The following is a 17,200-nucleotide window of genomic DNA, read 5'->3' as shown; positions in this document are numbered from 1 at the left end:
ACGTACTGTGGGCCTCAACACTTCTCCCACACAATACCTCTTGTTTCCTTTTCTTTGGTTGTTGTTATTATGGTTATTTCTGTGAATTCTACTTGAATACTACTCATTTATTTTTAGTTATGATACTCATTGGGGTCACATATCAGTTGTGTAGTACTTGCATACTCAGGTGCAGTGTTCACTGAAGTTTATTCCTTTTAAATTATAGTGTTGACTATGGGTCACATTCTTAGTTAAGACACAAGTTATAGGCATGGTGCTTGACATGTGATCACACACATGCTCATTAGCTGTTGCACTTTATGGCAGTTGCGTTCACACATCTTTTCAATTGCAGTGCACAATGGCAGGGCACACTCCTTTTTTTTGGTACTTACGCACATTTGGCTATGGTACTATGGAAATTGCTTATAGCAGTGAAGACTGCGAAGATCTAAGCTGCCAGGCACAAACAGCAGAGCTTCCAGGACTATACTGAACATGGGTGGAACACTGAGGATTTGAATTCATGATGATATGCTTGCAAGGCAGGCACACTAGGCTGCAGACTGCACCATTTTTTTTGGCTTTAGATTATATCATATTTATATTGATAAATAGATGTTTCAAACATAGTAAGTGGTCTCATTTTAATAGTTTATTTTGATTTTATTGATCCATTTTAAGTTTAGCAACTTAATTAGTATATATCAACTCAAGGGATTAGGAAATTTATGACCCTCTTCCTTTATTCTTATATTCCATGAAATATTATAATACCAAATGAATAAATTGAATTCTAAAGAAATTTTAAACATGCATTATAGTATTGATTTTTAGAACAGACAGTTTATAATTTAAAATAAAGACAAAACCACAGCTAATCCCAAAGTTGCCAAATTGATTGCAGAAATACTGTTGCCCAGAGCTGGGACACTGGGTTCTGGTCGAAGAATAATCTTGTTTGCTTGGGCAATATTAGAAACATTTGAGGTGAGATTGCTTTCATAGATGGATTGAATTGCAATATATAATTTAGTGCCATTTTCTGCTTTAAATGGTTCTGGTTTAAATTCAAAGCATTCTCTTGAGCCAGCTTCTTGAGGCATCAGACTAGATGTATTCACTAAAGCAGCATTGTCAAAATAATTTCGGAGATCCAGGAAACACTCACTTATTCTTATAATGTAGCTACTAGCTGGAAAGCAAATAGGCATGTCTTTATATTAAAACCAATGGTATGACTTCTTGACTTCTTGTCACTATACTGCCTTTCATTTAGGAGCTTATCAGAAACATATTCTAGGTTTTGTTAATTAGTGTATTTTTGTAGTAACAAAAATTGTGCCCTAGAGAATTTAAGTACTTCAAGATTACATTTTTTTTATGGTACTGCTACTGTCTTCATTTGGATTACTGAAAGGTAACATTTAATAACAGCTACAACTTCTTAATATTTGTTATAAGGAAAAATGGAGATTAGGTCCTGACTATTTCGGGCTTTTGTGGTTAAATATGGTCAAGCGCTTTCCTTCCTAGTGTACAAATGGTTGGATTTTTTAAAAGTTTAGTTCCTATAATAAAAGAACACATTCCTTAGAAACCAAGTCTTGAACTGAAGGTTTAATTATGATTAGATTGAATGTAGAATTAACTTAATTTAGTAAATTAACTTAATTTATGGTTTTTTTTTGTTTTTGTTTTTGTTTTTGGTTTTTCGGTCACACTCAGCAGCACTCAGGGGTTACTTCTGGCTCTGCACTAAGAAATCTCTCCTGGCAGGCATGGGGACCATATGGGATTCTGGGATTTGAATCACTGTCAGTCCTGGATCTGCTGCGTGCAAGGCAAACACCCTGCTGTTGTAAGATCTCTCTGGCCCCATTTTTGTGAATTTTTAATGGAAGTAATTTTTTAAAAAATAATATCTTTATTTAAGCATCATGTTAACAAACATATTTGTAGTTGGGTTTTAGTCAGGAAAAGAACACCCTCCCTCCTTTACCAGTGCAACATTATCGTGATAGTTGTTAGTGTAGTTCTTTCTCTAAGTAATTTTTTTTCTGTTTGTTTGGATTTTGGCCACACTTGGTGTCACTCAGGGGTTACTCCTGGCTCTGAGCTTAGATATCGCCCCTGGCAGGCTCGGGGGATCATATTGGATGCTGGAATTGAACCACTTTCTGTCAGCCACATGCAAGGCAAACACCCTACCGCTGTGCTCTCTCCAGCTCCTTCTCTAAGTAATTTTTTTTTTTATTCTTCCAACACTATTTTATTTTTTTTTATTTTTTTTTTCATATATATTTTTTTTAATTTTTATTTTGATCATAATGGTTTACATAGTGTTGACAATAATATTTTAGGTACATATTTACATAAAATCAGGGGGGATTCCCATCACCAAATTGTCCTCCCTACACCTCCGTTTCTGTCCTACCTCCCATTTCCTCTTCCCTCATCCCAGGTCGGCTAGAATATGTGGTCCCCTCTGTATCTAACCCACAACTTAGTAGTCTTGCACCTGTTTGGTCTTGATGCCTCCCTTAGTTCCCCCTCTAACTGGAGACAGGACTAGCTAGTTCAATTTGCGTGGTTTTGTTTGAAAAAGAGAAAAGTAATAAACTGGGGTAAGGATCTAATACCCCGAAACTGGGCGGAATCCTTCTAGAGGCTCTCATCATCGATTTGAGAGATGGAGAAAAAGAAGGTGAAACACTCCACCAGTACCAAAAGAAGTGTCAAATATCTAGTGAGGGCTTGAGCCGTATCGATAAGCACCACAAAAAAAAAAAAACAGGCAAACAAACAAACAACAAAAAGCAAAACCAGCAAAAACAAACAAACAAAAAAAACACGCCATGGTCTTGAAATGAGAAACATGGCATAGCACATAACGAAAGAAAAGAAAGGAAGAGAAAATATAAGTATGGTTGGGGACAATTTCAATAATCACTCCCAAACAGAGAAATCGACCAAAATAGATAGGTGAATACAAATAATAACAACAATAATAAATGGAGGTAAAAAATATATAGATAATAACCAAGGTTTTGTGCTTTTTGTATTTTTATTTTTTCCCTCCTGCCCTGGCACAGTAAATATTGGGGTCATTCGAAAAGGAATTCACTTGGCCTAAGAGATATGGGGTTTCTCCGTCCTTGGAGCATACTGTCATGGGATCAACACTAGACTTTGCTCAGGAGCCTTTACTCTCCCGGTGGTGGTTTTTTTTTTTTTTTTTTTTTGGTGTGTGGAAGACTTCTGTTCTGTGTTTAGAGGTCTCAGTTTCTGCACAGCTCCTGAAGTGGGACTTATGATGAAGTCAGTCTTTGTGGTTCTAGAGGTTCTGTTACCTCCGTATCATTTTAATCCATCTTCTGTCGTTGGTGATCTTGGTCTTTGCCCTGATCCTAGGGTGGCACCTAGGATAGCATCTTTCTTTGTGCTTCCAAAAGCCCTGTTCCGTTACAATTTTCTCTGCCGGACCTTTGGGACTGGGGGTCCTGGTTATTGTGCAGGTCATAGTTCAAACCCTAAACTAGGGCTTTTTTTTTTTTTTTTTTTTTTTGGTCCCAAGATGTATACCGTCTGGTCGTAGTTCTAGCAGCCAGTCAACTATAAATCACGATCTTGGCTTTTGGACCTACCAAAGGGTGCCAAGACTTCTGGTTGTGTCTTGTCGTTAGCTGGTAAGGTAGGTTAATCTGCTCTAAGGTCAGGATGTTCAGATTTTCCTCATTGTCAGGAAATCATGTTAGAGTTGGCCCTTGTTGTTGACCCCGCAGTATTAAGGCTGTCCCGGCTGGGATTTGTTTCTTGCCACTGTTGTGAGGAACTGTGCCGTTTCTATGTCTGGGATCCAGGGTTCAAGGCTGGATGAATGGTATCTAATCACCTGAGGTCTAAGTTGATTCCACATGACATATTTTCAAGGTAGGAGATATCCCTGTTTTGTAAACAACTATGAGTTCCCATCTCTAGTAGACAAGAGCTCTTTTTTTTTATGTGTAAGATTTCCCCTTTATTTGGTGTGCCTTTGCAGGGGGAAGTGGTGCTACATTATAATGTCTGTATATTTGTGGGTGGACAGAGGGGATAACAGAAACAGATCACATACCCAAAAGCGAGGAAAAGAAAAAAAAAAAAAGGAAATAAAAATGTATGCGCTCACAAATGTATATGTAGGACAAACATTTAAAAAATAAATTAATTAATAATTAAAAAAAATTAAAAAATTAAAAAAAAATTTTAAGGTGAGTTAGTGAGGTTTTTTAAAGGACCAAAGTGGTGCAAAAGACTACCTTACATTTGGGGGAGAGTAGGTAAAGAGGTGGTGTATTACCAGTCTTATGCCTATGTTGGAGGTACAGTTTTTCCCATTGTCTTTTGGGTGTTTCCTGTGGTGTGTGGGTTCCCAGGCATCTTCCTATCCCACCCCCTGACCTTCTTCAGATTGGTAAAAATTTGTGGCAGGGAGGTCTTGGAAGAGTTCTTGCGTTGGGGATACTTTTGGACCTAGATCCGGTTTCAAGAAACAGTCCACGTTAGGGTGAGTTGGTAGGGAAGGCCGCACAGCATGAGTCCGCAGGGAGTTGGCTGTCTTTTCTTGCAGGAGACGAGGTGTGGGTTTGACTGGGTGTCCCCTCGCCTGGGTGCTGGGTACTGTTTCGTTGGGTAGGAGGTCGGCCTTGATGCCTAATAGATTAAGGATTGAGGGTGAAGAGTTTTAATATGGTGGGAGATCTGGATGGAATTGAGGGGTGAAGGGATAGTTGGATTTCCAGAGGGGAGACAGGGGAAAGGTATATGGGAGGGGTATGCAGGGAGAGGAAAGAGAAAATACCTTAGAAAGAAAAGGAGAAGAGAAAGGGGAAAAAGTAAAGAGAAGAATAGAATTAAAAAAAAAAAAGTAGTGAGAAGAGAGGGGAGAATAGCAAGGGAATGCTGGTTAGGTTGAATGTGTTCGAAGAATAGAGCCTGTAGTTTAAGTCTGTACATCACAGGCACTGCTTCGGTGGTCTGACTGGTCACTTGCTTCAATTCCTAAAAGAAGGAATAACCTAGAGATAAAGTATATGTTAGAGAGTTTTCTCGTGGCCCTCTCATAGTGCATGCTATGTATGGTATCTCGTGTGGTATCCCGAGTTGCCATCTTAGTTTGTCCGCCCTTTGTATCCAAGGGCGCCTGTGGACAGAAAAGCTGAGAGGTTATTTAAAATATAGTAAGATAAAGGCATTAAAACATAGTGCTATGGTATGCTGCCATTGCAGTCGTGATTTCCCTTGGTGTTCTATACTTGTGTTCCTGTATACGAACTCTAAGGGATTATTGTGGGCCTTTGTTTTGGAAGTCTGATTACTTACCTGTTCTCTTAATGCTGTTGTTTCTGTTGTTGCTGTTTTCTTTGTGGTATAATGTGTTGTCAAGTGTTTGTGTTGCTCCTTTTTCATGAATTTTGGACACTGCTCCCACGTATATGTTGAGTATTACAGTGTTCGAAGTTTCTACCCTGTTAAACCCTGTTATTTGATTGTTAGGTATTAGTTGTGTTTAAACTATATGTTCTAGGTGTTTCAGAATAGTGCCACCATTCTGTGTTTATCTTTTGTCTTCTGACTTACTTCGTTTAACATAACATAATCTAAGTCCATCCATGTTGCTGCAAAGTCTGTGATTGTATCGTTTCTGACTGCCATGTAATATTCCATTGTGTATATGTACCACATCTTAATGATCCATTCATCTGTTGTTGGACATCGAGGTTGGTTCCAAGATTTGGCTATTATACTGAGTGCTGCAATAAATAGTGGGGTGCATACGTATTTTGGAATGAATGCCCTTCCATCTTGGGGGTATATGCCTAGGAGAGCAATTGCTGGGTCAAATGGCAGCTCAATTCTGAGTTCTTTGAGCACTCTCCAGACTTTTCTCCATAGATGTTGGACTAGGGGGCATTCCCACCAGCAGTGAATGAGAGTTCCTTTCATAACGCATCCCCGCCAACAAAGGTTGTTTCCATTATTTTTGATGTGAGCCATCCTCACTGGTGTAAGGTGGTATCTCATTGTTGTCTTGATTTGGATCTCCCTGATGATGAGTGAAGGTGAGCATGTTTTCATGTGTTTGTTGGCCATCCTTCTGTCTTCCTCAGAGAAGTGTCTATTCATTTCATCTCCCCATTTTTTTATGGCTTTATTTGGTTTTGAGGGTCTCAGCTTTCTGAGTGCTTTGTATGTTCTAGATATCAGGCCTTTATCTGATATGTCGAGTGAAAAGATTTTTTCCCATTCTGTTAGCTGTCTTCTTGCGTTAAGTAGGGTTTGTTTTGCCATGCAGAAGCTTTTTAGTTTGATGTAGTCCCATTTGTTTATATTACATGCTAAAGTTCTTGCCATTGGTGCTCCATTCTCAAAGACCTTTTTGATATATAGGTCTTCGAGTGTTCTGCCTATTTTATTCTCGATAAACTTTATAGATTCGGGTCTGATTTCAAGGTCTTTGATCCATTTTGAGTTGACTTTTGTATAAGGGGTGAGATATGGGTCGATTTTCACTTTCTTACATGTGGTTTTCCAGTTGTACCAACACCATTTGTTGAATAGGCTTTCTTTGTTCCATTTCAGATTCTTGCCTCTTTTATCAAATATTAGTTGGCTGTATATCTGGGGGTTTATGTCAGGGAATTCTGTTCTGACCCACTGGTCTGAGGTCCTGTCTCTGTTCCAGTACCATGCTGTTTTAATTACTATGGCTTTATAGTATAGTTTCAAGTTAGGTAAGGAGATGCCTCCCAGCTTCTTGTTTTTCAATATGTGTTTGGCTATCCTGGGTCTTTTGTGGTTCCAGATGAATTTTGTGATTGATTGTTCTATTTCTTTAAAGAATTGTGTCTGGATTTGGATAGGGATTGCATTAAATCTATATAGAAGTTTGGGTAAGATAGTCATTTTGACTATGTTAATTCTACCTATCCATGAGCATGGGATGTTCTTCCATTTCTTTAGATCGTCTTCAATTTCTTTCTGAAGTGTTTTGAAGTTTTCCTGGTATAGGTCTTTCACTTCTCTTGTAAGGTTGATTCCTAGATACTTGATATTTTTTGATATTATCTTGAATGGAATTGTATTTTTAATCTCTCTCTCCTCAACTTCATTGTTTGTATATAGAAACGCTACTGTCTTTTGTGTATTTACTTTGTATCCAGCCACTTTGCTGTATTGGTTGATTGTTTCTAGGAGTTTTACTGTGGACTCTTTAGGGTTTTTGATGTAGATCATCATATCGTCGGCAAATAGAGATAGCTTGTGTTCCTCTTTCCCTACTTGAATTCCTTTGATTCCCTTCTCTTGTCGGATTGCTATTGCTAGGACTTCTAAAGTTATATTGAATAAGAGTGGAGAGAGTGGACAGCCTTGTCTAGTTCCTGACCTTAGTGGGAATGCTTCTAGTTTCTCGCCGTTAAGTATAATGTTGGCTATAGGCTTTTCATATATAGCTGTAACTATCTTGAGGAAGGTTCCTTCTAATCCTATTTTGCTGAGTGTCTTTAGCATGAAAGGATGTTGGATTTTGTCAAACGCCTTCTCTGCGTCAATTGATATGATCATGTGGTTTTGGTCTTTCATGTTGTTGATGTGATGTATCATATTGATTGATTTGCGTATGTTGAACCAACCTTGCATTCCTGGTATGAATCCCACTTGGTCGTGATGAATGATCTTTTTGATGAAGTGTTGGATTCGGTTTGCTAAGATTTTGTTGAGAATTTTTGCATCTATGTTCATTAGTGAGATTGGTCTGTAGTTTTCTTTCTTAGTGGTGTCTTTGCCTTCTTTGGGAATGAGTGTGATATTAGCCTCATAAAAGGAGTTGGGGAGGATTCCTGTTTTTTCTATGGTTTGGAAAAGCCTATGGAAAAGTGGTAGTAAGTCTTCTTGAAATGTTTGATAGAATTCACCTGTAAATCCATCTGGGCCTGGGCTTTTGTTCTTAGGGAGTTTTTTAATTACATCTTCAATTTCCTCTGAGGTGATTGGATTGTTTAGACTTTCTAGATCTTCCTTTTCCAGCTTTGGCAGAGGGTGTTTGTCCAAGAATCTGTCGATTTCTACTGGGTTCTCTAGCCTAGTTGAGTATAGTTGTTCATAATATGATCTCATGATATGTTGTATTTCATGGGGTTCTGTTGTAATCTCTCCCCTTTCATTTGTGATCCTATTGATTTGGGTGTTTTCCCTCTTTTTTTTGGTGAGTTTTGCCAATGGTTTGTCTATCTTGTTTATTTTTTCGAAAAACCAACTCCTGGTCTCATTGATTTTTTGTATTGTTTTCTTAGTTTCGATGTTGTTTATTTCTGCTCTGGTTTTTATTATTTCTTGCCTTCTGGTTGTGGTTGGATTTCTCTGTTGCTGTTGCTCCAATTCTTTGAGGTGATCTTTTAAACTGTTGGTTTTGTTATTTTCCTGTTTCTTGACATAGGCCTGTATTGCTATGAGTTTCCCCCTAATTACTGCTTTTGCTGTGTCCCATAAATTTTGACATGTTGTCTCTTCATTGTCATTTGTCTCAAGGAATCTTTTTATTTCTTCCTTGAGTTGTTCTTTGATCCAGGTGTTGTTGAGCAGCATGTTATTTAATCTCCAGGTATTAGTTTTTCTCCATTGCTTCTTCTTGATATCAATTTTAACCTCTGTTGCATAGTGATCTGAAAGGGTACTTCTAATGATCCTTACCTTTGTGGTCTTATATAGGTTGGCTTTGTATCCTAAGACATGGTCTATTCTGGAGAAGGTTCCATGTGGGCTTGAGAAGAATGTGTATTCTGCTTTCTGGGGATGGAGGGCTCTATATAAGTCTATCAGCCCTAAATCTTCTAATTTTTCATTTAGAGCTCTTATTTCTTTGCTATTTTTCTGTTTGGTGGATCTGTCCAGTGGTGATAGTGGAGTATTCAGGTCCCCTACTATTATCACATTTCCCTTCATGTGTTTCTCCAGGTTTGCCAGTAGTTGCCTCACATATTTTGCTGACTCTAGATTAGGTGCATATATATTGACCAGGGTTAGTGTTTCTTGATCTAATGTTCCCCTGATCAGTAAGTAGTGACCCTCTTTGTCTCTGATCACTTTCTTGAGGTTGAATACAATTTGATCTGATATGAGAATTGCTGTCCCTGCTCTTTTTTGTTTTCCATTGGCCTGGATGATTACTTTCCATCCTTTTATTCTAAGCCTGTGCTTATCCTGTAACTGTAGGTGTGTTTCTTGTAGACAGCAGAAGTCCGGTTTATTTTTCCTAACCCAGTTCTCTACTATGTGTCTTTTAATTGGAGAGTTTAGTCCGTTTACATTTAGGGAAATTATTGATAGAGAGGACTGTTGTGCAGTTGTATTGTGTGGGGTGGTTGTTGTTACAATCGGGGGTTTGGATTGTGTAATTCGTCTCTGAGTAAATCGCTTAGTATCGGTTTAGTTTGCACAAATAGTTCAAGTTCGTTCATATTTGAGAATGTTTTTAGTCTGCCCTCCCATATGAATGATAGTTTTGCTGGGTATTGGACCCTGGGTTGGAAATTTCTTTCATTCAGTCGTTTAAATATGTCATTCCACTGTCTTCTTGCTTGAATTATTTCAAATGGGAGATCTGGTTTGATTCTTATGTCTTTTCCTTTGTACTTGAGGTTTTTTTCTCCCTTATTGCTTTCAGGAGTTCCTCTTTCTCTTTGTTTTTTGCCATTTGGATTATTATCTGTCTTGGTGTGGGTTTATTAGGGTCTATTTTATTAGGGACTCTCTTGACTTCCTGGATTTGTCCTGAATTGTCTTTCCAGAGGGTGGGAAAGTTCTCTGTTATTATCTCCCTGACTACCTGTTCTTCCCCCTTCCCTATTTCCTCTCCTTCTGGTATACCTACAATTCTTAGATTGTTTCTTTTGTCTTTATTCATTAGATATTGGATTTTACCTTCCAGTGCTTTGCCTTTTATTTCTTTGTTGGTTTCTTGATCATTTTTTGATTGCAGTTTTCCTTCGAGTTCTTCGATGTGCTTCTCCAACTCTGTGTTTCTGCTTGTAAGGCTTGTTACTTTGTCTTTTAAATCCTTCACTTCTTTTTGTATGGAATCTCTCATGTTCTTTGACATTTCTTCTTTAATTTGGCTGATTCTTTCATCCATGGCTTTCTTATACTCGGTTGCTAGGGTTTCTTTCATCTGTTTTAGTAATTCTTGCATTTCCTTCCTCATGACCGCTTTTAGGTCTTCTTCCCATGGATCTGTGCGTTTTGGTGGACTTGGAAATTTAATAGGGTTTGTCATGTTGTCTCCAGATATTAGGGATTTCCTTGATTTACGCATAATTCTTTGTATTTAATGGCGTGTTTTGGAGTGCTGTGGCTTCTAATTTCGGCCTGCTTTGGTCCCCTTCCTGAAGGTGATTCTAGAGGATGCTGTTGGGTGGGCTTGTTGAACCTGGCTCTTTCTCCTCCCCTTTGCTACCTAGATTTCGGTCCTCCTGCAGTGGGTATTATTGCTTTTCTACTCCTTATTTCTGTCGGCGGTGCAGTTCCACTCCTGGCCACACTGGTTGCTGGCGCTATTGAGCCTAGCTCCCAATCCCCCCTCCTTTCTCTGGGAGTCAATGGAGCTCTGCCCCCTCCAAGTTTCCCTTGAATGAGTTCCCTCAGTCCGACCCTTCAGGCTCTGCCCTCGCCCTTGGGGAGTCCCTGGTCCACTCCAGGGTCCAGGGGGGTGGACTGCTCTAGATCACCTGCGAGTCCAGAAGGCTGGCCCTATCTCCCCCCGTCTATTCGGGTTGCTCAAGTTGCCGTTCCAGGTGCCCACCTGGGGGAAGGGACTTGCCCAAATCACTCTCGCAGGCGCTCGTGGTCCCTGGGATGTGCTGGGCTAGGCTCCCGCGTGAGGCAGCAGGGACTCACCCAGGCCTCCCAGGCTGGCGTCTGGGGTCTCTGGGGGATGTGGTGGGCTAGGCGCCCGCGTGAAGGAGCAGGGACCCGCGCAGGCCTCCCGGGCCGGCGTCTGGAGTCTCCGCGGGATGTGGCGGGCTAGGCGCCCTTGTAAAGGAGCAGGGACCCGCGCAGGCCTCCCGGGCCGGCGTCTGGGGTCTCCGGGGGATGTGGCGGGCTAGGCGCCCGTGTGAAAGGGCAAGGACCCGCGCAGGCCTCTCGGGCCGGCGTATGGGGTCTTTGCGGGATGTGGCGGGCTAGGCGCCCGTGTAAAGGACAGGGACCCGCGCAGGCCTTTCGGGCCGGCGTCTGGGGTCTCCGGGGGATGTGCCCAGCTAGGCTCCCGCGTGAGACAGGAGGGACTCACCCAGGTCTCCCGGGCCGGCGTCTGGGGTCTCCGGGGGATGTGGCGGTCTAGGCGCCCGTGTGAAAGGGCAAGGACCCGCGCAGGCCTCTCGGGCCGGTGTCTGGGGTCTCCGCGGGATGTGGCGGGCTAGGCGCCCGTGTAAAAGGGCAGGGACCCGCGCAGGCCTTTCGGGCCGGCGTCTGGGGTCTCCGGGGGATGTGCTGGGCTAGGCTCCCGCGTGAGGCAGGAGGGACTCACCCAGGCCTCCCGGGCCGGCGTCTGGGGTCTCCGGGGGATGTGGCGGGCTAGGCGCCCTTGTAGAGGAGCAGGGACCTGCGCAGGCCTCCCGGGCCGGCGTCTGGGGTCTCCGGGGGATGTGGCGGGCTAGGCGCCCGTGTGAAAGGGCCAGGACCCGCGCAGGCCTCTCGGGCCGGCGTATGGGGTCTTTGCGGGATGTGGCGGGCTAGGCGCCCGTATAAAGGACAGGGATCCGCGCAGGCCTTTCGGGCCGGCGTCTGGGGTCTCCGGGGCCTCTAAGTAATTTTTAAAAGATTTTTCTCTGTGTCATGTTTGATTACAATATGCAAAATATATTTCAAAAGCAGTCATGATAAGAGCTTTCAATGTGGAAGTACAAAAGAGCTCTTTATGGTTGAGGCCGGAGATGTAGCATGGAAGTAGAGCATTTGCCTTGCATGCAGAAGGACGGTGGTTTGAATCCCGTCATACCATATGGTCCCTCGAGCCTGCCAGGAGCAATTTCTGAGCATAGAGCCAGGAATAACCCCTGAGTACAGCTGGGTGTGACCCAAAACAAACAAACAAACAAACAAACAAACAAAAAAAGAGCTCTTTATGGAAAGTGTGTTTTTTCCCCTGAAGTTTAAATGGTATTTTTCTAAAGTAATAGTAAAATTAAAAATATAACTTTAAGAAATTATCTTGTGAATGAAAGAGTAAAGATTGTCTTTTCCTTTGAAAATAGAAAAGGAATATAACCCAGGAGAAGGATTTTGGAATATGTGGCCTTTTAATAGTGACAGACCTACAGCCCTTAAGTTATTAAATGTGTAAATATTGCATATAACTTTTATTTTACTTTAAAAATAAACTATAAATATTGGTTTTATTTATTTTTTGGATTTTGTGCCACATTTGGTGACACTCAGGGGTTATTCCTGGCTCTTTGCTCAGAAATTGCTCCTGGCAGGTTTGGGGAACCATATGGGATGTTGGGGATTGAACCCAGGTAGACCATGTGCAAGGCAAATGACCTACCTTCTGTGCTATTGCTCCTGCCCTTATTATGATTTAAAAATTTACTATTCTAATATAACATTAGAAAATGGTAGGCATTAGTAATTAAATTTAATGAAGTTTAAAAACAAGACAGAAATGATTATATTTTTTTAAAGTGAAGACAATTAGTTTTCAGGAACTTTAAATAAATTTGACATCTTGGCCTTGATCTGTGTTCAAATTCCAGGGCCAAATATCTCAAGCAAGTTGTTTACATGCATGCCGTCCTTTCTCTCTGAAGGATACCTTTATTTAACTGATTTATCTATTTCAAGATATATCAGGGAAAGTTTTTCCTGAGAAGCTTTTTCTAAGATAAACCCTGTGATATGATTCCTAGTCAGGGATTTATGGTTTTCTCATGAATATAATATCATTCTGTGCTTACTACATAGTACATATCTTGTCACATTGCATAAAATCGTTAACTTGTGGATCTTGTCTTCTGCACTCTACATTATGTTGCTAGTAGGGATTACTTTTTAGAAACTAATAGTATTTGAAAATCCAGCAAAACATCAATGAATAATGAAACCATGCAACATAAGTAAAATAATTTCTCACTGCCATGGAGAAAAGAAGACAAAGGAGAGCTGTTGATCTATTATTTCATAACGCACTTTTTAAGATGTGAAGCAGAATCTGACAAGACTGTTAGAATTATAAAATTTAAAAATAACTTGCATGAGTTTATTATCTCTTTTGATTTTAGTGTTCTCATATGAAAACAGGAGAATAATGGCATACAGTAGACATTTGATGTATTATTTATAAATAACATCCAAATGCTGCTGGAATTTATTACAGAACATTTAGAAATGTAATGTCTATGTAATTGTACTCCTAAAATATATAGTTTAGTAAATTAATTCCAACGAATTAAAAATTATAATGCCAAGCTTACCTTTTCCTTTATCAAGGACTTTTCCAGGGGCAGTCCATGAAAGTTGAATATTATCCTCTTTAAATTTGGCCTCAAGGTCTGTAATTTTACTAGGTGGGAACACATGAGTATTATTACCAGGAGGAGGAGCTCCTGATACAACAAATGATTCTCCAGAGGTTAGTCTGTTAAAGTCTTCGACTTGAATTTCTCCCATGAAATTTTCCACTTCTGGTTTGGGTGGATTCAGTATAATTTTACCTATCAAAAAGAGTAATTTGCTAATTTATATTAGCATACCTATTTTTTTTTAGCATACCTATTTTTGCTTATAACCTTATACTGCTGCTGTGGAGAGATTTAACAATGATAGTAGAAATTGAAACATAACAGCTATTGGTGGGAGAAAGACTTATTTTATTGGCATCATTTAAAAATTGGACAGGAGATTTTATTATTGAGATGTTATGCTAAAGTCGATCAGGAGCCATAATATTACATTTTAATCTATTTTTCTTTACTATTTGATTATAAATTCTTTGAGGACACTGTAAGTATCATAAATACTGAAGGTATGACATTTATTTTTGTAGCTCTAGCACCTAGCACAGTGCACTATGTAGGAGGCACTCTTTTTCAATGTAAACAGAATGAATTGAATTGAGGGATATGTGAGTAAAGCAAATGGGAGCATAGAGCTGTACTAGGCTAATTAATATAAATAGGCTCTTGAAACATGATTATGTAACTATATATACTTGTTTTTTATAGTGAATTTTAATTTTCATATACGTAAATTAATACTACTTACCATTTTCAACATAGCCTGGTACATACAGAGCTTTGTTCTGTGATCTTAAACTTAACCTAGACATATTTTTTCTTCCCTGGGCATGTACTTTTAAACTGTATCTACCATTTCCATGGTAATCTGTAAAATATCTTGAATAGATGCCGTCATTCTTGACGGTATCAGCACCTTGATAGAGAATTAAAATGAAATAAATAGCTGTTCAACGGAGTGGAAATGATAATATTAACTGATGATGAGCGCTAATGAAGGCAACCATTTTGGGAGATACTGCAATACAGTACATGAGCTTGAGACTGAACCATCAGGATTCACAACCTGTCTTTTGCTACTTGTTAACCCTTGATCTCAGAAAACTGTAATTCATGTTAAACCTTAATTTAATACTTGCTTATTACTACATGAAGGACTTATCAAAATAAGGAAAATATAACTTGAGAAAAATATATACAATTATATGTAACATATATAAAATTGTATATATACAATTAAAATGTATGTTCAATTCCACGGAGGAAATTTAACTTATTCATAAATTTAAAGAAGTCAAATGTGCTCATGGTTTTCTATGCAAAAGATTACTGATTAAAAAGCTTTAACAACATCAACATTAAATTTATTTTAAATAAGTTTAATGAGTATTTCATCAATATATGACTTTTAAGTCATGTGATTATAGTACTATTTTATATTTTGGGAAGCTTACACCTGACACTGCTCAGGTGACCACGTGATGCGGAAGATCAAAATTAGGGCAACACACTAAAATATAAGCCTATAACCCTTTGAAACCATCTCACTGGCCTTAATTACATACTATTTTTATTTTACTATGTTTAATTTACTTTAGATTTTTGGTCCCCACCAGCAGTACTCATTGGTTACTTCTGGCTCTGTACTCGGGGATCACTCTTGGTGTGGAACCGTATGGAGTGCCTGACGATCGAATCCAAGTAAGCCACATTCAAAGAAAGTGCCCTGCCCTTTGTACTACACTTAATGATCACTCACGGGGGGAAACCATATGGGGTGTCTGGGGATTGAACCCAGGTAAGTTATGTGCAAGTAAGCACCCTGGCCTTTGTACTATCTCTCTGGCCCCTACCATACTATTTTTTTTAAAATATTTTGTTATTATTATTTTTTATAAACATGTTAGTAATTGAGTTTCAGTTATAAAAAAAATAACACCCCCTTCACCAGTGCAACCTTCCCACCGTACAATTTTAAATTCAGGGGAATGAGTTTTCTTACCTGCACCATTGTCCCAAAGTTCCAATGTTACTTGATGTCCATCTTCATTTTCTATAATGGCTGTTACATTAATTCCTAGAACTGGCAAAAAACCTTGACTGACTCATGCATAAATGATCACTGGGCTAGGGTAATGTGCTGTATTTTGACTCATGTGAGCAATTGCTATTACTGGGAGTGTGGTAGGGCTTCTTGCTCTTGTGGTCACCGTCACTGTTAGCAGCTGAGAGTGGACATCTTTATTTTCAAGTCTGTAAATCCAAGTGCCTGTCTGTAAATTAAATGATCTATTTGAGAGACATGTTTATTTTCCTTTTCTTTGGTATATAAAGTTATATGGGAACTTAAGCAGCTTAATAGCAATGGTTTTTAGTATACTATTATGAATAATAAGGCTATAAATTATACTATTTGCTGCATCTTTATGAAATATGAACTTTTATCATCTTAATATTGACAGTATATAAAGGTTGACTTTCTCCTATTTCAATATTGCTTAATAAAGCAAGGATAAAATTAAATTTTTTCTTACCTCTGCAATACCAGGTATTCGAAGACGGGCAGACCTAATATTAAGTTTGTCTTTTTCAAAGTTTCTGGTATTATATTTCTTTCCTTTGGGATCTTGGAGAACTATGTCTGGCATTTTAGTTGTCCATGTGACAACAAAAAAAGTGTCATTCCCAATGGTGCTATCCACAGGCACGGTGCCATTTATCCACCTCTTTCCTGCAATGTTTAAGGCTTTACTTTCCAGCTATTATACAAAAACAAACAAATAAAATAAATTTGTTATAAAAGTCATTAAAATTTCCACCTAGTCATTTTAGAATAACTCAAATTATTTTTTAAGAACTTAAAATTACCAAGAGTTATCCTGAAAATTTTTCAAATAAAAAGCATTAATAATTAGAGAGAATAGAAGGATAAAAAGAAAAGTTATAGCTATGGGTCATTGAAAAGCAGATTTGGTACAGATGTTTTCCTTTTACACATTTGAAAAAGTATGAGGCAAAAGAGATTTCTATTTAAATGGAGGGCACCCAGACCCAACAGTCATATGAACATTGAGTAGAAATAAAAAATGTTCATACTTGAACACCAAATCCAAAGCCAACTACAACAGAAACTATACCCAATCTACAACATGCTAGACACAGAAGGAACCTCTTATACTAACAGCCCAAGAGGCAAAGGAGGGGTGATATGGGTTGCAGGCTGGGAACAGGGGTGGAGGGAGGACAACATTGGTGGTGGGAATGCCCTGATTAATTGTCACTTTGTACCTGAAATACTAATGTGACTGATTTGTAAACCACTTTGATCAAAATAAAAATTATTAATATAAAAAACAGAGTTTTCTATTTAGAGCAAGAACTTGCCATCTAGCATAAAAAGAAATCTATTACAAATGTAACAAAGCAAAAATTTTTTCTTCTATACTCACCTGAATAGCCTGCTGAGTAATGCTGCCACTCCTAGATGAAATTCTGCTAAAAGCATCAATAAGGCCATTTATATCTTTATTGGCAAAAAACTGAAGTCCTCCTAAAATGGAATTTCATTTAATTTTATAGTACTATTTCTAAAAGAAAAATAATATTTTGTATTGTCTTATTAATATATTATACAATTAATTACTTTTAAAGTTGTGAAAGATTAA

The 17,200-nt window shown here is 38.9% G+C and overlaps 1 protein-coding gene across 1 annotated transcript in view; it reads right to left on the bottom strand.

Annotated features, from left to right (window-relative positions):
• Positions 1–836: 836 nt before the first annotated feature.
• LOC126007035 (calcium-activated chloride channel regulator 1-like) overlaps positions 837–17,200 on the bottom strand; it is a 34,639-nt gene continuing 18,275 nt past the window's right edge. The window contains 6 exon segments of the mRNA XM_049772554.1: positions 837–1,177; positions 13,494–13,733; positions 14,284–14,451; positions 15,538–15,808; positions 16,070–16,294; positions 16,985–17,085. Coding sequence (XP_049628511.1) covers positions 837–1,177; positions 13,494–13,733; positions 14,284–14,451; positions 15,538–15,808; positions 16,070–16,294; positions 16,985–17,085 — 1,346 coding nt within the window.

This window comes from Suncus etruscus, chromosome 4, assembly GCF_024139225.1.
Source record: "Suncus etruscus isolate mSunEtr1 chromosome 4, mSunEtr1.pri.cur, whole genome shotgun sequence".
NCBI classification, from domain to species: Eukaryota; Metazoa; Chordata; class Mammalia; order Eulipotyphla; family Soricidae; genus Suncus; species Suncus etruscus.
Note: the sequence above shows the minus strand (reverse complement) of the source record. Positions and strands in the feature narration are given on the sequence as shown.